This window comes from Dermacentor andersoni, chromosome 1, assembly GCF_023375885.2.
Source record: "Dermacentor andersoni chromosome 1, qqDerAnde1_hic_scaffold, whole genome shotgun sequence".
Classification (NCBI taxonomy): Eukaryota; Metazoa; Arthropoda; class Arachnida; order Ixodida; family Ixodidae; genus Dermacentor; species Dermacentor andersoni.
Window position 1 is genome coordinate 107,695,294 of NC_092814.1, and position 23,844 is coordinate 107,719,137.

A 23,844-nucleotide genomic window follows, 5' to 3' on the forward strand; every position below is an offset into this window, starting at 1 on the left:
TGCAGTGCAAGTTTTGCCACCCAGTTGCGACTATGGCGGCAACATTTGGGGAGCGCCGCCGCACACCTCTAGCCATGGCGTGACTAAGTCGACTGTGTGTGAACAACAATACGTGCGTCCTCGACTCTCCGTCGTTGGAGCCGAGTTTGACGAAGTCGCCATTGTAACTAAACTGGCTCGGCGGACCAACTATTGTTACTGAGCCGCGGGAACTTCAACTTACACACCTTCCCACGCGCCGACCAAGACGCCAGACAATGGGCAGCCGGCGGGCGCGCTGCAGTTCGGGGAATAAATGCCCCTACGGTGCCTCGTTCTCCTCTACGGTGCCTGGTCAACTCGCCTACGGTGCTTGGACGGCCGTTTCCGTTCACCTGGGTATCAGGGGAGGACCGAGTGTTTAAAAACCGCTGCTGTGCGGCTGCTCAGGACACTCTCTCTCAAGCAGTCATGTTAGACTGATGTACTTTCTCAAACAGTCGTGTTAGACTGATATAACACTGATATACTGATATACTGTAAATAAACCCATATTCCTCGTTCTCGATGAGAAGCAGTCCTTCCCTTCATCAACGTCCTCATCGTGGATAAGTTGGACGACGGCATGGGCGAGCTACCTTCTAATTCATGCCCGACTCCAATCTTGACAACGGATCACGAGCGATGGGATTGAACCCCCATTCATAACAACACAAAACTCCCCATACGTATAGGCCGATACCGAAGATAGTGAAATGCCGGGCCGACCCGCGGCGAAGGTGAAGCAAGCGTTAAGCACTTCACATAGGTGCGCCGATTCCGAAGATGGTGCAATGCCGGGCCGACCCGTCCGCGAAAGTGCAGTTCGCCACTAAGGGGCCCGCACACGCAGTTTCGCTGGTCATCCTTCTTCACCTTCTTCACAGAGTGGAAGGGCACTGAGTTTGTTTAACTGTGAGCTATTTGGCAAGACAGCAACGCCCAGCCAGGGCCCGGAATGTCCGGGAGTGCTCGCAAAAGAAAGATTCGCTTTAAAACCGTAGCTATTGCAGAGGTGACAGTCAACAACGCGCTGCAGAGATAACGGGTCACGAACCAGTTCGTTCGGCAAAACAATTGTGCGTTACGCTATTTGTGATGTTGTTAAGACCTCAAAAATAAGTTTTAGTTATGATGCACGCAAGGGGGCGCAAGTAGTCAACAATTGTAGAGAAAGCGTTTCATTTACTTGAATTGGAGGAATGGAATGGTTCAGCTCAGCCACTCCGGAAGTGGAAATGGTTCAACTCTCACCATTCCGAGGAGTTCAAAGGAGTACAATTGACGGGGACTTCCACTTTCCGGACTGTAGTGGGAATGGAATGAAGGGTGCCACTCCGCGTCCCTGACGATGCAAAGCACTTTGTTTTGCGTCGGAAGGAACAAGCCCATTTTCTAGCACATAGATTCTTTCATTTGTACAAACGTCGCACTTCCGTAGGTTGTCACATCGCGTGCAGCTTTCCTCTTTGCTTGTTATACATGTGCACAGAAATCAGCTCGCATGATATAAGGAGTTAAATTACTACTTTCTGTCTTGGATAAGATGGGAAAAAGGGCGCGCCAACTAAAGTCAACGAGAAAGAAGACACGGTAGACGTATATAGTATATGAATTGTGAACACATATACATACATGGCGACTTCACATATGAATATGTGAAGTCGCCAAAGGAGATCTTATCTTTAAAAGCATGTGCAGAAGCACAGAACAGATTTGGAGACAGGCGTTCAGTTTCACAGGTCTGCCTACAGAGCAAGAAAGCTGTACTGACTTTTATGTTTCAGAAGGTGCGTCTGACCAGCTTCGACTTTGTATGCCTCTCGGGTCGTGGCACAAATGAAGTTGAACTATAGCCGATGACAAGAGGGTACTGGAATAGCTGGGGCACAACTGAAAACTTCTGAATTTTTATTCTGTGTTATTCATTCTGTTGTTTACGTATGTTTTCCTGGCGCTCAATTTCCTTCTATAGCGGAGATGTTGCACAGATTCGGTCAAAAGCTTGGCAACAATTAACCGTCAAAGCCAATTATTGCACAACTTTTTAAAGCATTACTGGCGAAGCCTTTCTCACGTTTATTTTTTCAGATTGCTGAATGTTTTAACTTGGGATCCGGTCAAACACCTGGCGCAGTGTGAATTGCAGTAATGAACCTTCCAGGCCAATTACTGATCATATTTTTTAAGTATACGTGTAAAATAGGTTCTTATCTTCTTCATTTGTTATTGTTTTATATTTAAACTAGAGACCTGTTCTGCTGTTGGTTACTGTTCAGTGCATTCATTATCGCAAACCGGAGAATATAGGAAGACAGTGTCCAAGCACCATATACAATGGCTATCGAAGCTTATTTCGCTTTGTAAAACAGTTCAGTGTTTTTTTTTAACGCCAGGCTGTGAAAAACATTTTTTTAAAGAATGTCGATGGATGTGATGCTGAGCTGTTGTAATCGGTTTAAGATTTGTCTTTAAACAGGGTGCCCTTTTCATGGATATATGTGTTGGTACTTAGTGTAATGTATAGAGTTCGTACTTAAAAATCTTTGCATTAGGCAGCCGTTAAAGCTTGAGCTAATAATGCGTTCGTAGCATCTAATGCGCGCCAGATGGTCTGTGTGACGCTTCGTAGACCCGTTAATAGTAAGCCACGCGTGGTTAATATCATGATCGGGACGAGTTTGTACGGCTGCGTCTGCTCGCGTGCACAAAGTGGGTGTTCCATTTGCTTGAGTTGTAGCCATGTCCTTGAACTAATGTGTTCTTTTTGTCTCTCTTGTTTGCAGCTGTGCAAAACGAACGCGACCGTATCAGCAACCGGAGGCCCAGTTATGACGAATCTAATAATTCAACAGGACTCTCAGTCACAAATCTACTCAACGCTGAAATGTACTCAAGAAATGTGAGTGCCTGTTCCTTTGATTTTATTGTTCCTGGCCTAACTCATAGAGTGACAACTAGTGAAGCTCAGGTGTAGCATTACATTGTACCTCTGGAATATGTTAAAAATGCGAAAAAAATTAACATATTCCAGAGTTATATACCTCGAATAGAATCTGAATATTTGAACAATAGCGGCTGCGAGTATCTAATTAATAAGCGAATTCCTCGTAATATTTACTGGATAGACTTCGTTTTATTCATCACTCTGAGTCAACGTTTTTCCTATAGATACATAAATACCATAACCGCCTGCCTGTTTTCCTTCACATTACTGAGTCGTTTTCAGAAAGAGATTCTTCTCCTAAACTCCCGCGCTTTGAAGGATGTTTGTAGCTTTTCCGTGCCACTTAAAGCTAGTACTATAAAGTCCCATTGAGTAATCTCTAATCCTATTGCACATCCAATTTTAAAGAAAAAACTGAAGTTTCAAACATATACAAGTCGGGGAAGGATTTTTTTTTCGACACGCCTCGCACGACCCCTTACGCATCATGCCCCTAGAGCGCTGTTTGTTTCATTATGGCCGCGTTTGTCTTGCCTTTCCCTTCGAGTACATGTTTATACTTTTTCATGCATTTTTTTTTACATTTTAATGCACACTCCGAAGCATTGGCATACTACAACTCTCGCTGTTTTGTCGGCCTTCGCTGTGGTCGCTTGACGAGCTGCAGTCACCGTTTTTAGAGTTCGATCCTGCAGCACAGCGTTCTGTTGCATAGGCATGTATTCTTTAGGCGTGATTATTCCTGCACAACTCCACGATTTCCGCCGAAAAAGAAAAGGCATCTTGAATTCAATAGATAAACTCGTCTTTGGAAGCATTTGACTACAATCATGTATGAAAAAAGAAAATTATTCTGATGCCACGCGCTACAGGAATCTATGTTATTGGAAGCATTTTGCGGGGAGCTGGCTGTCCAGTTCCTTTTGCGGCTATGCAAAGCATTATGGGAGAGACCACCGTGTTTGTGTAAGGCGAGAAGGTGCCGGAGGGACGGGGACGTGCGCATGACGACAGATAGCGAGGCGACGACGATAGTATGACGGCAAGGGCGATGCAATGACTGCTCCGACAAAGAAACGCTAAAACCTGCTCCGTTACGACCAGGCCCAATCCCGAAGGTGCATGCATGTGTGTGTGGAGCAAACTGGCATTCTCTCACATTTATCAGCAACTTGTTATCTGACGTGACGCGCGCGAAGGACAAGGGTGACGTTGACAATTATTCGCGCTTTCCATTCCTGCATTTGTGGCGTGGGAGCGCGTGATCTAGCTTTCTAAAGCAAATTGTTGCTATGCGACGTGACGCTCCTGCTAATCGTCTCAACGCGCTAGTTGGCGTCAGCGATAGTGTGAATACGGCAGAAAGGGCAGTTAGCGCAAGAAAGATGATGAAAGCAGTTAGCGCGAAAGGAAGTATAGGAGTAATTAGCGCAACAATATTAGCGCAATATATCTATAACACAAGCGCTAGGCGTCTTTTCTTTGGCTTCCCCTCATCAGCTATGCACGGCCAACTCACCCAACGGTTGGCCCTCCTTAAGAAAACCACTTCTTCGCGACATCTTCTTCCGCTTGCGTTGTTCCGGAGAGGGAAGTTCTATGCGGTGTTTTGATCAAGCTGGTCAAACTCCGTCGAACTATATATAATTTGCACCTTGCATCAGTTTGCACTCATTCATACGCAGCTCACACTATACGATGATGATGATGTTGATAAACTGTTGATGACGTTTATAAGAAAAAGGAACAAGCCCACCGTGATAGTCGGCCTGGGGTTGCGTGGCAGTAAGAAAAAACGAAAAGCCAAAATAAAAAGTAAAAGTGAAAAAAAAAACGTAACGCAGTATGGTGAGCAAAACAGGAAAACAATAATAGAAGCTAATTATTTCGTGTTACTTCATAAAGCGCGCTGATTTGCCATATTTTGTTCGTGCACGTGTTTTGCTGTACATGGTTATCTACGTGTTGTGCATACAAAAGTAAGGAAATCTGAAATTTCAATAAAAGAACGAGAACAATAAAAATTTCCCTTTCCTCTTCACCATAAGGTGAAGGGGAAGGGGAATCCGATAAAAATTATCTAGTACATATTCAACGCAATTTTTTAATTCCTTTTTTTGTAATTTGATTTGTAGGACTTTAAGGGGAATACATCGTTTAATACAAAGCCATGCTAAGTCAGTAAGAAGCCGACCAGCAATCCGCGGGCGTTTGTGATCGTAGTGGTCGGTAAAGATCCAGTTGATCGCTGGATTAACACAAAGATAAGGAAATTTGGTATATATATATTTCCTTTCCTCTCTCAAAGCCTTCGCTCGATCGGTTTATGAGTGCCGCTTACAATGGCACAAATTTTGTGCGTGCCTATAGGCATGAAGGAGGAAAAAATACTAGGCGGTAGCGTCACGTGACAATTTTGACGCCAAGTCATAAAAAGAAATATAAAGAAGAGGCTCATGTGAAATAGGCCGTCACCACCTGATAGGCAAGCGCTACTTTCGAGACGCCGCGCGATCGGAGAGCATGGGGGAGCGGAGAGCCAAGTCGAGAGTGGAGAGCAGGGGCGAGGGCTGATCGTAACGACGGCGTCACTAAAAGCTACCAGGAAACAAACAATGCCTTGAAAGGTACGGCAGCTTTTAACGGCCTATTTGCCAAGAGCCTGCAGCAGGTAGGCCCCGAAGGAAGGGAAGGATGGCGTCTAGGTTGGCTTTCCAAGGATAGCTGCTTGACGCCATGGTCCCTCCTATTATGTTTCCTTCGTCCATCCCAATAGAGAAGCTCGCAGTGCTGTGTTCTGCTGCGGTGTTCTCATTTGAGACCTCTAGGACTGTCCTGAATGAAAGTGTCCTTTGTCACGACTTGGATTCTGTGAGAGCAGCTATTTGTCCCTGAATGAGGTCTGCATCTGTCCCTGATTGAGGTCTTATGACACTTAGATACGCAACTTTCCTTCACAGCGCGTGTGTGCTATGCATGCGTTCTGAACAACGCACAACGTGCAACTTCAACTGCCCGAACATTCTGTGGCTTCCATCATGCTTTTTTCATTCATGTTTTTTTTTTCATGTATCATGTCTTGATGTGCGGATATCTGTGCATATACTGCACACCTCGAGATCGGGCAAGAATAAACATTACACGTGCTTTTCTTCTGCGCTTCCTGCGTGCTTTGTTCTTGCACTGGCACCTTTCACATTTAATGTCCGAGCCTAATATTGCCATGAACTTAAATAGCCACAGAGATTGCGTTGTCAAGAAGGGTTGTGTATTTCAGCCAGCCAATCACCCAGACCACCAATATCGTTTCTAACAAAATGAAAAGGGCAGAGCCGAAGCAACCAAAGTGCCGATGCTTTCCCTGCGCATTTGGAGAATTGCGGCAAAGCAGTGATGGAAACCGTACACCTCGGTTGTGTGCGCAATATCGCCGTCAGACGCTCGTTTTAAAGGCACATTGTAGAAAACGCGCGTTCAAGTCCACAAGGTCAAATGGCTCCGTTCGAACTTTCGCTCGTGGACATCCACGCTTGTCGGTTTCAGTGGTCTTTGAAAGTGCGTCTGCGTTAAATCGGGCGCACTTACTTTGATGCTGGCATAAAGAGTGCAAGTTTATGGGTGCCAAACGGTGAGGCAAGAGTTGCGAAAGGAGTGTGGAGTACCGGTCGTCGCGTTTTATCACACAACAGTGATCCTCGCGGGTGCTATCGCACCTCAAAGCTGCATAACCCTGTTTTCCTATGACTGGCACTGTTCCAGGAGTGTCATCCCACTGACGGTCACTTTCTCTCGCTTATCGACACCGTGTGTGCGTCTCGTGGCCGCTTCGTCCCTCTTTCTAGCACTGCCGTTGCGAAATCACCGCAGCGCTTTTCGTCCTATCAGCATGTTGGCAGTTCATGCTTATGCCGCGAGTCGCGCTTCACTTCCGCATATCGAATGACATGCCGCGTTGAGTAAGCCTCGCGTTATGTATAGGTCGCGTAATATTGACAGGAACTCTGAATACTTTTTACGCTGCTTCTTTCGTTTTTAAGCACAGACTATAGCCCCGTGACTCCGTTCTTGCTTAGCTAAACAATACATGTAAAGTTAGGCCGGTTCTATTGAACATACAAACAAGATAGAATATGATTATAAGATGTAAATGAGAATCAGGAGGCATTAAACGCACCCTTCTCAAAGAGTTCAAATCAACCCATTGTACATCGCAGCCCATGCAACTCACAGAAAGTAATGACAGGCTGTAAGAAATGACGTAGAAATTATAGCGGAGTGACTTGGTGTTTCTGTTATTCTCAATGTATAGACAAAAATTTCTTGTACGTTGTTTATTTTTATCTCTAATGTTTTTTGCAACCACCACAATGGGAAGGCTGTCAGCGATTATAACTATTTGTAAGACTTCCGTCACGTGGTCGGCGTCGAGTTTTCTTTGATATGTATTTTGTATACGCGAAGACTAGATTGAAATAGCGGGATTCAAAAGTCGCAAAACAACTTACAGTTATTGCGATACCCTTCTAGAGTACCCCACTATTTTTTCGGCCGCCCGGATTTTTTATTATTAAAGCGCGTGGTTAAAGCGCAGTACATGAGCGTTCGTCTTGTTCTTTTTTTAATTTTTTTTATGTTGCATTCAGTTTGCGTTCCATCTCCATCGGAATGCCGCCACCACGACTGGGAATCGAACTACGCGAGCGCTAAACATCCCAGTGAGGAGGAATTGAGTGATGAAGGTTAAGAAATACATGAAATTACACTAAAAGAGAAATATTATGCCAGGTTACTCGCTTAGAATAATTTCGGTGTTTGTAATGCTGCTAGCGTTTCTCTTACTAAGGGGGAAAAATTTCAAGCCAAGGCCGGAGTATGATTTGCGCATGCGGATCACTAATTTGAAAGGGAAAAATTGTCATTCGCCCGACATACTGTCGCATATTTAGTGTCCTTACGCTGCGAATTGTCGGGCCTTGCGCTGGAGCCTGCTACCCGCCTGGTTAGCTCGAACGGTAGAGCAACCGGCCTGAGTCGTGTGGTTCGATCCCCAGACAAGAAATATATATACTGCAAGCTTTCTCTCTGAGAAACCTGTGTGGGTTACCTTAGTACGTAATTTCGTGCTACATTCTGGATGGATGACAGTTTTTCCCTTTCATGAACCTTTCTCCACCTTGGAGGCTTTTGCAGATCTTATTTGCCAAAAATCACAAATTTGAGCGATTTCCTTTCAACGTGTGATATCATCGGCGCAGATAGCAACATGTGTGACAAAAGTCAACAAAGCCAATGGCGATACGCCCACTCTCCGCATTAGGAAGGGACGCCACACTTAATCACTGGGAAGTGGAAAAAAGAAAGACGTCAGCGTATCAGGAGGCGCCGGATGGGGCCGAAAACCGAGATAGAAATTAATAATGCTAGATGATTATGGCGTGACGAATATATGTATAAGAAATAAGAGGGCGTCATTGTCATTGTCCAAGTTATTGTTTTTATATTTTCACCCAGGTGCCAGGATATTACCGGTAGTATATAGGTACTATGAGTTACCAGGCTCTTACGGATAACATATCGGAGCGCTTGTAACTGAACGGAAGGAATGTACATATTTCACCTCACTTGTATATTCACTTTTTGTTTTAACAGAATGAGCTTTTCTGCTTTCACTACGCCATAGCAAACGATCTCAACTGTTTGACGATGGTCGCTTAAAACAAACAAACAAATACAATAAGAGAGATGGTTTAACAGTTGATGTTAAAGTTGTAAATATCATATTTTATAAATGCCTGTGATTCTGTTCTTTTATTCATAAGGCGAGAAATTAACTTACCTCGGAGTTCATCACAGTTTGTTTACAGAACGCTGGAAGAAGCGTTGCTATATTCTGAATGGTCGAAGAGAACAAAGATTGTTTTCCCCTCAATGCTGCGATGAAACGCAAAAGCAGAAGAAAAAGAAGACTTGTTGGTCAAAATAACCTACGGGAGTGAGTTGAAAGAGCACAGATTTTATTTAATTGGTAAATTCTATACTTGCTATTGTACATTTCCTGAGCAATTACTAATAGTGGCAAAGGCAACCGTTTTTTAGCTACAAAGCTATGCATACATTGCCCTCAGTTAAAATTAATTAGTTTTGGGAAGCGATCACCAATTATTATCATGAAACATGGTGCTTATATCATTCATTTACTGGACGATTATTTACGAGTCACCTGCGGAACGGTTCCCAATGTTAAGCGAATCAATGCGAAGTTCTTGCACGAATGATATGGCGGCACAGCAGTTCAGTGGCGGAAATTACTGTGCTCGTGGGCTTTTATTACCGTTGCTTGATCTTACATATGGCCGGCAGCCGAAGCAAAAATAAAATAAGAGAAAGAAATTGACTTGATTTGCCTCGGATTTTTGCAGACATACATTTTTAGGCCTCATTTTTCTTTTGTCTTTTCAGCTATAAAACGTCATTTGCTAATCACAGAGAATTATGTAAAAATCAAAAACGTGATCTACACATTGTTATTCTTCGACGCTTTTTGGTTCCGAGTGGTTAATTACGTTTTGGTTTACCATGGCCGCGTGATAAACGTAACATAACAGCACCGTCTGTGAACGTGACCATTGGTCGGGTGTTGAATGCGTGGTCTGAAGGGGAGAAACAAAAACAAAAGGTAAACGTAGGGTGGTCGGTGGACGCATTTCCTAATGTTCTCGAAGCGGTAGTGCACACCGCATTGGAGATCACCGGAACCGCTTTATTGGCGCTGAACGTAGTGTTTAAGGCAGAGAGTTGGCCTAGTTGGAATTAAGACAAAGACATGGGGCGCTATAACGTAAAACTATTCCAAACTTTTCTATTCCAATTTGGCAATCAAGCCTTCCGCGATTGGTCAAAAACTTTTTGGATCAATCCCCTTTCACCTGTCTGTCATGCGACGTCACGAAAACCGCGATAGCGCCCCATCTGATATAACGTGTACACACGGATTCTGCATGATTTGACCGAACAAAAGAAAAATAGTTATTTCTGATTCGACCCCTCTTTGCCATTAGCCCTCGGCCATTGGTCAAAAGTTTTCGGGCTGCGGCCACTTCACCTGCCTCTCACACGACGTCACAAAACCGCAAATACTCACCGCGTCAAAGTGACGTGTACGCGATAAAGATGCATTAATACGCCGAACAAAACTGAATTTTCTTCTGAATAGCCGCAGGCTGTCCCGTTCCGAAACGAATAAAAGATGGCCGCCGCCGATCGCTCAGGCACTGGCGACTCGCACCTGTCGAAGAGCATGGGTTTATTTGCGTGTAATAAAACTTTCTACGTGGCCGTGTAACATTTTCGAGCACTTTCGGCCCGTTTACGACCTCGGTCTGCCAGCTCTCCTTTGCTGAGGATCCGTTTTAGCGTCATTCTTATGCTTCCTTTGCATGCCACCGCGATTGTCGACGAGCCCCCGCAAGCTAAGTAAGGGAAAGCGGACCAATCGCAGACGCCGGCACCACCCTCTTCAACCAGTTATCGATTTTCAGTGCAGTGGCTCGGCCCTATCGAATCCCTCTCCACTTGAGCGTGCTCCTCGGCTCTTGTGAGCCAATGAGATAAGACAAGCCGCTCAGTGTAGGCAATGTTATTCGTTTTTCAAGCAAACAAAAGTGACCTCCCATGATCGAGGAGAGCGTTTGATTGGTCTGTTCAGAGAACCCGGCGGGTGACCGCCAGATGCTTGCGTCGGCGGTTACGCAAACTTGACGTCAGGAGATTGGAATAAAAACACATTGGAATAGTTTTACGTTATAGGGCTCATGCTTTAGCGCGCTAGAAGAAAAGAAGAGGTACAGAGACAAAAATGGACGACAGAAAATGTAGAGCGCTCTACCTTTTCAGTCCTTTTTCCTCTGCACTTCTTTTATGTTTGCTTACACGCTGGAACATATCGCAGTGCTCTTGCATATCTCTCTTCTGCTCTCCAGGGTAGGGAGAGACCTCTCTCCTGTGGTCTTCCCCTCCCTCTCACCCTATTTGAAACATCGCGGCACTTCTGGCACGTAACTTTTAGTTTTGAGTTTGCGCAGAAAATGCATAACACTCACAAAATTGACCATAAGCTCACCTCCCCCCTCCCTCCCTCCCAACACACCTCACACTTTTTTCCCACTCGACCGTTATCTGCCTGTTTGGATGAAGCCCTGCTTGAATGTTCCTGCTTACAAAATAGGATGCGCCGGCCTTCGTACGCTGGAAAATGGAATATGCGTACCTCATTTCAAACACACATCGAGCATATATGCCTCACCACACACACACACACACACACACACACACACACACACACACACACACACACACACACACACACACACACACACACACACACACACACACACACGCACACGCACACACGCGCGCACACACACACAGAGAGAGAGAGAGAGAAAGCTATGCGGGAACATCAAGCGTAACGGAAATAAGCTGTCAATTAATGCATCAAAAAACGCTGGCTACTCGCACTTTTATTTTTTTTCATAGGCTTTACCATTATCGTTCTCCATGCGCTAGCTCACCTGTCAAATAAGCCCACCTCTTCCATCACGAACTTGAACTAGAACCTATTTTCGCTTATAGTAATCCGAATTTTCCTTTAATGCATCTTCGAGCCGTTCGTCAATGGAATCTGGTCCCAGCTGGCATCGCATGCATTACTGATCACGACGCATTCGTGAGCTGCCTGAAGGGCTTTCTCAAACTGTGAACTTCTACGTATAGCATTACTTGCGCATTTTCTTTATCATTTTCATCGTTATTTGCCAGTGCACTTACTTGATGTTGTTGTGATTCTAAGTCATAGTTTGCCATGTTGATACGCTAAGAAGTTCCGGTGTTTGGTTTTGTTAATTGTTTAGGGCTGAATACAAAACATGAAACAAGTAATTACATAAAAAGTGGCCCTATCTCGCCTGTTTTCTCGATATTACAGACATATATATATATTGATGCGTGTGCGTGTGTGTGTGATTGTGTGTTTGTGTATACTTGTATACGTGTATACGTGTGTATATATGTATACGTATATGTGTGTGTGTGTGTATATATATGCTACGCGCAGTGGAAGAGTCGAGATACTGGCGAAAGCTTCAATTATCGATGATGTTGTTATCTATATATCGATAACACCGTGCTAGGGTTGTGTAATAATAAAGGCTTGTTTATTTCTTCTCAGTCTACCTGACTAATTTTATCTTCCTGCGAGGCATAATTTTTGGAGAAATCTCCAGCGCCAAACTTATCCAGTGTTGCACTAAAAATTATGCGCACAGACTGAGAACAGTGGCACGCTTTGCTATGCCTTTTGCAGATATCCACTCCTGTAAGCGAATACAACATCACAAACAAAAAAGTTGCCAACATTGGCGACGTGTGCGAATCCATGAAGCAGCAACTTCTCATTCTCGTTGACTGGGCAAAGTCGGTCCCCTCCTTCACGGAACTTTCAATAGAAGACCAGGCAAGTACGCTGCCATTTACGGATTAATTATTGACATTGAAAACGTTATGTGTCAGAACAATAGTGTCTCCGGTCCAAGTTAACAAGGGTGCTCAGCGAATTCACCATTTTTCCTGTACAAGATTCAGTACACAATGGCAATACCTAGAAACGTTTCTAGAAATGATTAAATTATTTAGTTTTGAGATGTTCAAGTTATAGGGCGACGATAGATAGGTCATATCTGAATAATAAAAGCGCGATATTTAAGAAGATGTAAAAAAATGTAGGAAATATTCACAAGAATGCAAGGGAATCTTCCGAAAACAATAAAGAAAAGGTCACACCCTGTTTACAAAAATGCTATGAAGTTCCCTGTTTGCAGACTTATATAACAGCGTGAATTTGGGAATCCCACTTATAAATGTGTGGACGGTATTTATGAGTAGTCAACTCAAAAGCGTTTATTATGTTCAGCTGTGCAAGTATTCACGCATTTCACCTGTTTGATGTGCACACACCTACGCATATGGGCGTAAGTGTACACATATCAAAGTGATGAAATGCTTGACCTGGCAGGACCCTGAGAGGTCAAGCGTTGCAAAGTACAGAAAAGCTGTTTAGCGGGTACAGAAACTATAACGACCCTGGAGGGCTCCTATTTGGACAAGGCGAATTTGATATTACAGCGCTACTAATGTCTATTTGTAAATCACACTTTTCGATTTGTAGACGGTGTCGTTGATTTTTCACTTAGGCATTTGTGTTTTATCTTTAGCGGTATGCAGACATCCATGTATTATATCTTATATGCACATATAGGTATATGTGCATGCGTCTGTATAGTACTAGGACCTACAAAGTATCGCAAATCGAAAACAAAATCCTGTGAGTCGCATCAGCGACGCAGCCGCAGTGAGATACGTACGTCGAACGTCTTGTGGGTGCTCCAGACGGTGTATGACAACTAGGGTACAGAAATGGACGTAACCGAATGCGCAAGCTAGATTTACTCACGCATTGGAAAACTTACATGCCTAAGTTATGCCGGGGCGTCTCGTGGTCTGGGGGCGTCTCGCGGTCTGATTTGCAATCGTGCTCGCTCCATATTCGTAATGGGCCCGTTTGTTTGGCGGAGGGTGTTTGCGCACTATGGGTAAAGAAATGGCTTCCCTACTGGCGGCGCCCAAAACTGCTCTGGGCCGCTTGAGTCCGCCTTACTCGTTAATTGTTGGAGGTCCTGCGCTTGCGCTAGAGACGGGCAAGTTCTGCCGTGGTAGAAGGTGTTGGTTATTCCTTCGTCTTGCTGCCCGAGTCTCTTCACACCACTTCTGAACCGTATGTGTCGAACGCAGACTGGGGGGGGGGGGGGGGGAGTAGTCACAAGCGAGCAAGCGGGAAAGTTCTGTAACAAATTGCACATTTGTACGCCCTACAACTCCTGATGAGCGCTAGTGCGAGATTGATAAATAGTGCCTACTATGGTATAGTAGGCTTTCTCGAACGCGACTATTCCTGCTGAGATGGAAAAATCTACTGACGTGCTACGCCTCTCTGAAAGGCGCAGGCGAAGGTAAATTTAGCTCCGATTGCATCATGTGTGACCTGATAACGGCGTCATCTGGCGCACGCGACACATGTATGATAGAGTTTCTTTCCTCTACGCAGCGATGCCAAAGTAAGGCGCGTGGGTTGCGAAGATGTAAGCGATATTGCTATAACATGTATTAGTCACATGCGGTTTTAGCAAGCGACCCCCTATGCTGACCGAAACGAAAGGCGTTTCACATCAACAAACCGAAAAACGATCGCCTTATTTGTTACAGATGACAGGCTCTAATTGCTGCTCTACTGCCTGTCACAGGGACAACATACTTTTAAAGACCAATTTGAAAAACGCGTCACGTGAAAAAAAAAGAAATGGAAAAAGAGGAAAGAAAAAAGAGGAAATAAAAAAGGTGAGGCCTTTACTTGGTGAGGCCTGTCTTAAGGGCTGGCATAAACTTAGAGACATAATATTTCACACTCATTTAATGTAGGAAGATTTCTATAGATGCAGCCTGTGAGCTGCGGTGGATCTTTACTCAGCACCGTATAATATTCAATAGGAACACATGGATCGTATTTCAATTTCACTTTTATAGCGCTTACCTTAGCGAATTATGGCACATTATCACGTTTGTAGGTTGAATAAAGTTAGAGAGCTACCGTTGTATCGCACAGCGAGGCCGATGAGGAGCCTCTAAGAAGTTCACCGACTCAATTAACCGGCTGTGGGCTCGTCAAGCTGCATAACTGCAGCTTTTACCTGCAGTCCTACCATCAGTTTGTTGTACATGGTGTCAAATAAACTGATTTCATTGTGCTCGCTCACTGATGGTATTAGTCTGGTACGGCATATGTTGTTGCCTAGTTTTTAGATACTTTAACATCTCGCCTGTGTAGCAACGTAAACTACTTCACGTAATCCCTTCGGAAAAACTTCCGGAGCGCTAGCGCGTGAGCCCTCCGAGATCTGGCAATGCGATTGATTGCGACCGGGCGCGGTTCAGAATCCTGGCCTCGATAAATGTCGGTTCTGGGTCTTGATAAATGTAGCTACGGAATTATTCCCTGGTCCATTTGAGGACTTTGGGGTAATTGCGCGTACGAGTTTCTCCGCACTGTTTTTCTCTGTCATATACATGTGCCGCATGGAGTAGTTAGCGTAGCGATCGAGAGGTTATTATAACTTCGTTCTCCCATTCCCCATTTCCTCATTCGGTCGCCCCCCCCCCCTCCCGCCTCCACTCCCCCCACTTGACGTGAGTCACTCACTAGCGAAAGGCAGACGCTGTTCTTTCTTTTGTTCTCAGAACTCACTGCGATGGCACCGTGCCGTCCCAGGTGGCGCTGCTGCGTGCGCACGCGGGTGAGCACCTCCTGCTGGGCCTGGCGCGACGCTCGATGCACATAAAGAACGTGTTGCTGCTGGGCAACGACTTCATCATCCCGCGAGTATCGTCCGAAGTTGAGATCAGCCGTATCGGGGCGCGCATCATGGACGAGCTTGTCACCACACTTAGGGAGGTGCAGATCGACGACACCGAGTTCGCCTGCCTGCGAGCCATCGTCTTCTTCGATCCAAGTGAGCTGACGCCACCGTCGGTGCACCTGGCTGCTTGCTGTCGCTCGCTGACTCGTCGCGACCGGGTGGGCCCAACAAAACATGCTGCCGTGATCGCGTTCAGCTCGCATGCTTTCACAGAATGTGTGACGATTGTTTAGCCTTCCGGGCTTCGAGGGTGGTTTGACGCTGGCAGAAGGGGCGAATCATCGCTGCTCTGTTCGGCCAAAGCGCACAATGTACGCCCCCCATTACCCCATCCAGCTCAGTAAAGAAGAAAAAACAAAACAAAAACAAAATAAAAGCGTTTAATAAGTACGCTCGAGTGCACGAGTACGTTTTCATCTAGTATGGACAATTTCAGTGACGTACCAGACTTAGTCGATTAAAGAAACATCGCCTGTCCCTCCTAGACTTCTGCTTTTGACCTGAATTACTGGAAGCACCGGCGACTGGCGACATATCATAATTGTTATGAGCCGTTGAACCAGCATCTGCCGAACAGCTTTTCATTGATTGCTTGAGGCACTTGTTAGAATTGCGCAAATGAAAAGGGCCACAGGTGTTCAAGGAATTTAGAATACTCGTGAGTACTGTACCGCTGTGCCTAACAGATTATTATTATTATTATTATTATTATTATTATTATTATTATTATTATTATTATTATTATTATCTAAAGTAGGAACTAACACAAAAGGAAGAAAAGGTGAGGACTCGAAAGCCTTTTGGTAAAAGAATAATTTGAATGATGGTAAGCATTGGCTCACTTCATTCCCGCAGTTGCAACATGAGTGCTAAAATGAGCAATTAAATTAACCAAATACAAAATTATTGGGATTTTGGTAAATATTTCATTGACGTTGCGATCAGTCATGCGAGAAAATTTCCGCTTTTCCCCTAATCAGGCAGAATGTCAGAGGCAAAGTAGCACTGTGTGCTGCAGGTGATGGATAAAAAAAATTGTCCTGGCTTTGAAATAGGACGAAAAGCTCGGTATATCTCATGCTGTGTTTGCTGCTTCTTATACTAGATGGAAAGGAAAAAAAATATGAGGCCTTATTATGTTTAGGTTTTAGGAGATGTGGGCTCAAATATTTTGCAGCAGCTGCTCTTTTATAGATTGAGTGATTACATATTAATAAAAACGTAGAAAGATCCGCGTCGGTGCATTGCACAAGCCTGAACTGTACAAAGGTCACAAAAATACACATGAGGACAGGTTACAATAAAAGCACAAAAGTCTGGTATAGAAAGGCAAATAAGGTCAGGTCACATAGAACAGAAACACATGAACATAGAAAGTCAGCTTACAAGATTATAATTAATGCACTGTAGATATACACTATGTTTATGTAGTCGCTTCTAGAAATCGCTAAAGAGTCATTAGCACTCGCCTTACCGATGTACTTGTTGCCCATAGGTCTAGCATCTCGACGATTAGGGGCCTGGGCAATCCCACTGGGTCACATTTCAGTGGGCCCCTTTTTTGAGGCTTCAGTGCAGAAAACAGAATTTTCGTAGCGTGCAAGCATCAGCCTGAGGGCATCGGCAATGATTATTAAGTGATACAGTGGTAAGAGAAACGGGCACTCAGCCAACAATGTTTTTCCGGGACGCGTGCAGGATTAGTGATTCCATATAGGAGGATACTTGATTGGTGTGTTCACCTACTAACTGGCTTTCTAAAAAAATCGTGCTGTCACTTGCACTTCTCTATGGAGTTACTGGTTTTCAAATGCTCTTGGGTGGCTTCCTCCATTTCACTATTACAAAGGGCAAATGGAAATGTTTTATGATATTGGGAATATGATATCTAAGGCATCTAATTCTTCCCGCATGAGTTCCAGGTTCATTTTACTCTGATAGAAAATTTTGAACTAATGGAGCTGTTGACGATGGCGAACGAGCCAAGTGTTAACTCATTAAATGAATCCGTGTTTGCCACTTTGCGCTGAGCTTCAGTGGTGTCAAGCGCCTGACGTTTCAAACACATCAAGCGCGTGAAACCGCTGAAGCTCAGCGTCAAGTGCTCCAAGGAAATCCCGTTCACTTTCAATGCTCCAGACTACTGCCATTGCTACCTTTCCCTACCTAAGAACAAAGGAAAGGAAATGACAGGGGGGCCATACTATTGCAGCCTCATAGCCGGTTCCTATTTTTCTACATCATGTTTTGTTCGATTGCCTTATGACATCTAGCATTTCGCATATTCTTATCGAGGATGATTTGCTTTGCTGTATTGGAGTAAAATAAGAAACAAGACTCTCGTATGAGCACTTGTTGTCTTTCGTTGTACCTTATTTTTGAGGTTATCAGATTTTCTTGCTACCGATATTTTTATCGTGTTTTCTTTTATCATTTTTATATCACTCTTCATTATTTTGTTTATAACCGTGGTACTTTCATCTTCAGTTGAGCCTTGTTTTTATGGACAACCCAGTGACTGCTCCTTTAGGTGGAGTACGTAACCGACGTGGACCACTCATTTTGCCTATATTTTGCAGACACAAAGGGCCTCAGCGAGCCGCACAAAATCAAGGCTCTGCGATATCAGGTGCAGACGAATCTGGAGGATTACATCAACGACCGCCAGTATGACTCGCGGGGACGTTTTGGCAAAATTATGCTCATGCTGCCGACGCTGCAAAGCATAACGTGGCAGATGATAGAGCAAATCCAGTTCGCTAAGCTTTTTGGAATGGCCAAGGTCGACAACCTGCTGCAAGAGATGCTGCTGGGAGGCATGGTTGGACCGCAGGCGTTCTACAATCAAAGTGAGCAACACTCGCACTTGCGCAACACGATGGGGCGCCGTTGTGGAGCATTCATTTTGTCTCATTTGTAATGGCTGAATGAAGGAGATGTTAAAGCAGAGACGTTCATCAGTTGTGATTATGTAGCATGCCAAAGAATAAGGGATGGTCAAAAGCAATACGGCGCGAATCACTATAGGGCGTGCCTCGTAGCCATACTCTGGCTTTGGGACATTGTACCCATTTAGTGGTAGTATGTTAGTACCCAATCATCCATGGAGTATTTGAGATCAGAAGTGTTTCAAAAGAAACGAAGAAAACTCACCTTCCCTCCATTGTGTTGCCTCTAGATAAATCATGATAGATGTGCTAAATGTCGTGCAGATTATATAGGAAGCTCTGCGTAGATGAGCCAGGAATGTGGAAATTAACTTTTCCTTGTAAGTGACAGAAAAAAAACTACCTTCTCCTTCCTTCATAGGTGCATCCAGTGCGCAAAAGAAAAAGAAATAAAGTTTTCCTCTGGAATTTGACACTTCCCGCACAAAACTTTGTTGCGCAATATTACATGCCATAGCAACTCTAGAATGATTTTTTTTTGCTCCCTTGAACTACGCCAGCAATGCTCAGCGCACTTATGATTCTGGAATAGCGATCGATTCTGTTTAAAATGCTCATTTACAGTGCTAAAATGGAATCAGTGACTATGTTTCTCAGAATTTAAAACACAGTTTTGTTTCGCTAAAAGAAGTCCATTAATCTGTAAACTCGAGTGGCCGTTGAAGGTTGGACAAATGCATTATTCCCTTGGGGGTCGTAAACTTTTGGGAATCTTAAACTAAGTCTATCTAAGCATTCTTTGTTTTTGTTTTAACGTGTTCTATTTTTTTTTGCGTTAGTTTTCACTACTGATGCCTATATACCGAGTGTCGCTCATTGCTGTTTTATTGAAATGTCATATCATTGACTTGCGAGAATTGTGTTAAATTTTAATAATGACATTCTACCTAAACGGTTTCAATTACAGCGCTTTGCGCAGTATGGTGTATTGCTGCCACCGGAGCATTGGAATTGCAGTTAATACAATAAACTATTAATGCAGACTTAATAGAGATTGTTGATTCCCGATATCTTAAAACTATAGCATAATCAAAGTAATGGCATTATTACTATCGCAATTGAGTCGGGCATATGTTGGCTTGTCACTGCTGCAGTAACTAAATTTTATTGTAGGTTCCTTGGAAAAGAAACGGACCGAATTTTCGGTAACACAAAAGGATGAAGGACCCGAGCCTAGATATGCGTTCACAGCAACTATTTTGACCATCATGCGTGTTTCAGCCACCATGGAATTACGGGCTTTAATGTTATAATTGATGGATTTCCGCAGTCTTTGCTTGTCTGGATTGTCAGGGACTCACTGAAAACTGGCAGGAGAGCTGCATATGTCTCCCACGGTCGTAGGCGGTGTTTTTGGGATACAAGGAAAGAGATGTGCGCGAACGCGAGCCTTCTTTGTATGTCTGATCCCAAACGAGACTAAACACAGCCCTTCCCCTTACCGGAAAACGACCGGGTAACCGCAGTCTCTTTGTGCCATCGCTCTTGCCCGATTTCAAAACAGAGAGCACACTGGATGCAATGGGAAACAGGCGTCCTGCGCGCTTGGGTGCCTTGGGCCACTCAAAAAGTTCGATAACCGAACCAAGAAGGCGCGAGAGGTGTTAAAACATGAGGCCTCTTGAGTTGTTGCCGTGCGTGCTTGGAAGTAGAATCTAGGTATAAAACGCACGGCCCTTCGTCATGGTGGCAGCAAAGAAAGGATATCTGCATAGTAGCTGGGTTGTGGAGTACACTGAACGCAAAGCTGCATGCAGTGGAACCCTTTTAGGCTTGTTCCGCGCAAAAACTTACGTCGACAGTTATCAGTAAGGTCCTCTTCCTATCACTTGCGCATAATAGTGGTGTACATTCGCTTCTCTGTACGCGTTCAAATTATGAACCCATGTAAATTTCGCGTTGGCGAAACCTCGCGGGAGGATGGTTTCCAGCTTTCGGAAGCACGCTTGTTTCCTAAGAAGAAACGATGCAATATAGAGCTTATTGCACGAAATATTCTGGATATCAAATAACAGTTATTGTATAAAGGAGATTATGACAGTGACTACGTGCTTTTAATAATAAAAAAAAGCTTGAAGAGAATACACTTCATAGGCACCTGCATTGCGGCAGAGTTCTCAGCTGAAACCCTCTATAGAAGAGCTCCCGCTATCGCGCGAAACCTCATGTTTCCTGGCACTTTCTTAATATCAATCAATCAATCAATCAATCAATCAATCAATCAATCAATCAATCAATCAATCAATCAATCAATCAATCAATCAATCAATCAATCAATACTAATACATGAATAATGCTGAATGAATCCTCCTACGTGTGCGTTGTCTGGCCACCTGTGTGTCACATGCTCCATGGAACATGTGACACGTAGAAATTGTGTGCACAGAATTTCTAGTGCGCCATGCAAGCCCTTGTCCTGTCGCTCCGAAATGACGCCTAGTTATGGTGGCTGCACGCTTGCGGGGTTCGCAGGCGCATCGCCGGACTGCCCGTCAGGAACGTCGACCTCGCCCCTGGCGCTCTCGAGTAGCATCATCCATCAGTCGATCCTGCAGAGCAGCGCGGGGCTCGAGAACCTTGCGAATGGCCACCAGGGCCGCCGCTGTGATGGCCACGAGTTGAGCACAGGCGGCGGTCTGCCGCAGCCGGACACCCCGATACCGTCGCCGCCCGAGCCAGCCCCCTTCAAGCCCATGCAAGACCTCGGCGTCCAGGCATTCAAGACAGAGGTGCTGGAGACCGAGTCCACGTATTAAGCGCGTGCCTATCATTGCAGGCGCACGCGGCGTGCTGCATGGTCGTATCCTAGCGAGTTCCTCACCCACACACACACACTGCCGATGGTTGCACCTGGACTCTGCATGGAGCTGAGGCTTCCTGATGTACAAAAAAAGAAAAGCAAAAGCAACGCAAGCGTTTTGCTCTTATAGCTCACGCCTTTTATGTTCTGAAAGGAACATATCACTGTGCTTGTCAAGGACAAGGTGATACCAAGTATTTTCTTCTCAACACTTGAGTCCTTACGCAAATCAATCTGTATTATAGGAGAACATATTCGCTGTACTTCTGCATGCGAAATGAATGTCAGAATAACAGCTCATGAGAGTGTTGAAGTGTAAGTATTGTACTATCATTTACTGTTTTTACCCATTTCGCCAGCGCCGAACAGGTAGCGGTTGGTAAAACACACCGACTGTCCAGCCTCGGAGAGCCCATTTCGAGGGTTTGTTGGACGTGGCTTCAAAGTGTTCAGTGCGTTATTGCGAACTGGTCATTATACATTTCTGGTCATATTGTAAAGAAGACGGAGTCACCGAGTAACTTTCATGCATACTTTTATTATATTGAAGGCGATTTCAAATTATTCTTGTGCAGATGCATGCACTTTGAATAAAGTATATTGTATTTTCCAACATCTTTCTTAAATAAAGTTCTCCCTGTCATTAAAGCGCTGTGACTACACTGGCAGCATTATATTCTCATCACGCTTTCCCCCGAAGACAAAGGACACTAGAAACCTTAACACATGCATTTTGTTTTCTGCACAACTTGTTCAGAGCCATAGGAACTGTTTGAAGAGTCTTGCCTTTTTCTAATCGATAACAGCAATTGATCTCCTGGTATTTTCTTTATAAAATCAAATACATCATAGCACATACATTTCTTCGTATTGGCACAAACCCCGCTTTTTGAATTGCTGAACTTATAGGCCATATAAACAATATATGATAATTTCTAATTCACAGAAAGCACGCAATATATGGGAGAAAATTGAAACCGCCACGATTAATCAAAAACAGTGGACATAAAAAGGAAATGATGCCCATTTAGGTTTCTTTCTAGCCCCGATTAGCGCTAGAGAAAGGATTGTCTGACGCACTCTGCGAACTGACAAAAACGGCATCCTTCTTTTAATGAGATAAATAAAATAAATATAGGACTTGTCGCCGTTTGTTGACGACGCTTTTCGCTTGAATAAAAATATAGGATGAAAAAGAAAATATAAGTTCTTGGATTTGGTAATGTTTAAACAGAGGAACGAGTAACACACGCAATAGTAAGCCTCGAAAAGTTCTGATGGAAACGAAGGTTTCAGATGCAGGAGTGAGACACAGTTGCACACAATGAAGTCGAGTCAATAATCGTCACAAATACCAGCGTTTTCAAAGAAGCGTTGTAGTGTTTTCATTGCTTTGTGGTCGTTTTTCATGGCCATGGCAACTGAAGAAGGCCGATATGCGTCAAACGCAGTTCTTGTTCAAGGCTTTGCAACGTGTCGTGTTCTTCGGATAGTCAAGCAGTATATGGTTACGTCCTCGTCCTCGTGGCGCACGAATATGTCGAAGAGGATACACGCAACATTCGAAATAGAAAGCGCTTTGTGCAAGCACTTTCTAGGCAGAGACGATGCAAATCTAACCCCCCTACCCAACCCTTCTCGGGAGGACTGGGAGGCAGCCCTGCTCGGCTGCTCTGACCTGACAACCCAACGGGCCTTGGTCGAGCGGGCCCGGGTGGCGGCCGACGCCAATGGTGCAAAACTTATGTAAATAAATGTTTTTCAGACAGACAGACGATGTAAGAGAGTGTCCATGCGCAGCGAAAGATGAGAGTCCATTTGGTACTCAAGATGTGGGTCAACTGTATGTAACGTTGATTGTTTTGTACTCTCTGTGAACCAGTTATACACCCACAGTTCTCTCTTGAGACCTTGCAAGATTCGCCGTGCGTCGGACGTCGCCGTGTGTCGGATGTCGTACAAGCTCCGATGCCGTGAAAACGCCAGTTGACATCCGCCAGCATATTCTTCGTGCAACTCTGAAATTACTAACGCCGATCTGAACCTTTTGTGGTAATGGAACTATTAGTGTGCACGTGAATTAGGTCTTGGTATCTTTCAAACAACTGATGTAAAACCAACTGCATATGAAACGGCTAGTACATCACGTTTACTGCGAAGGCCTTCTATTGATGGTTCAATTATTGGTAGTTCCACAAGATAGGTAGGGTGTTCTAAAATGCGTATGCCAGAAATTCGGCTTGGGAATTTGCGGAACGTACTGTTGGGACACACCATGTGTTTGTGTTCCGAGACGACTCTCAATATGGGAAATGAGCGAGTGTGAAGAGTGCTGGGTGGCTAGACGAAAAAGGTGGCGACACGTCTCCGCGTACCGGAATACATTAAAGGGAGGTTCTCGCTAGATCAGTGTAAGCACTTGCCGTCCGTACACTGGTACCATGAAGAGTGCCGCCAGCGGGGAGCGAAAGTGCTGGCCTCAAAGCGAACGCGTGAGCTGGCGCTCGCTTTATTTCAACTGAGCCGCATCTCCACAACTCGGATTACGTGATCTCGAAAACTAGACGCGCGGGAAAACAGCGCGCATGTTTCCACCTGACATCTGGG

At 44.6% G+C, this 23,844-nt stretch overlaps 1 protein-coding gene across 2 annotated transcripts in view; it reads left to right on the top strand.

Moving 5' to 3' along the window:
• Hnf4 (Hepatocyte nuclear factor 4) overlaps positions 1-21,885 on the top strand; it is a 202,730-nt gene extending 180,845 nt beyond the window's left edge. The window contains exons 3-7 of one of the 2 annotated variants that reach the window (XM_055061879.2): positions 2,805-2,920; positions 12,327-12,476; positions 15,342-15,582; positions 18,069-18,338; positions 20,934-21,885. In XM_055061879.2, the coding sequence (XP_054917854.1) occupies positions 2,805-2,920; positions 12,327-12,476; positions 15,342-15,582; positions 18,069-18,338; positions 20,934-21,193 (1,037 nt within the window). In that variant the 3' untranslated portion in view covers positions 21,194-21,885. Of the gene's footprint in view, positions 1-2,804; positions 2,921-12,326; positions 12,477-15,341; positions 15,583-18,068; positions 18,339-20,909 lie in introns of both variants that reach the window. The other variant, XM_050193497.3, reaches the window with a different exon arrangement.
• The last annotated feature ends 1,959 nt before the right edge of the window (positions 21,886-23,844 follow it).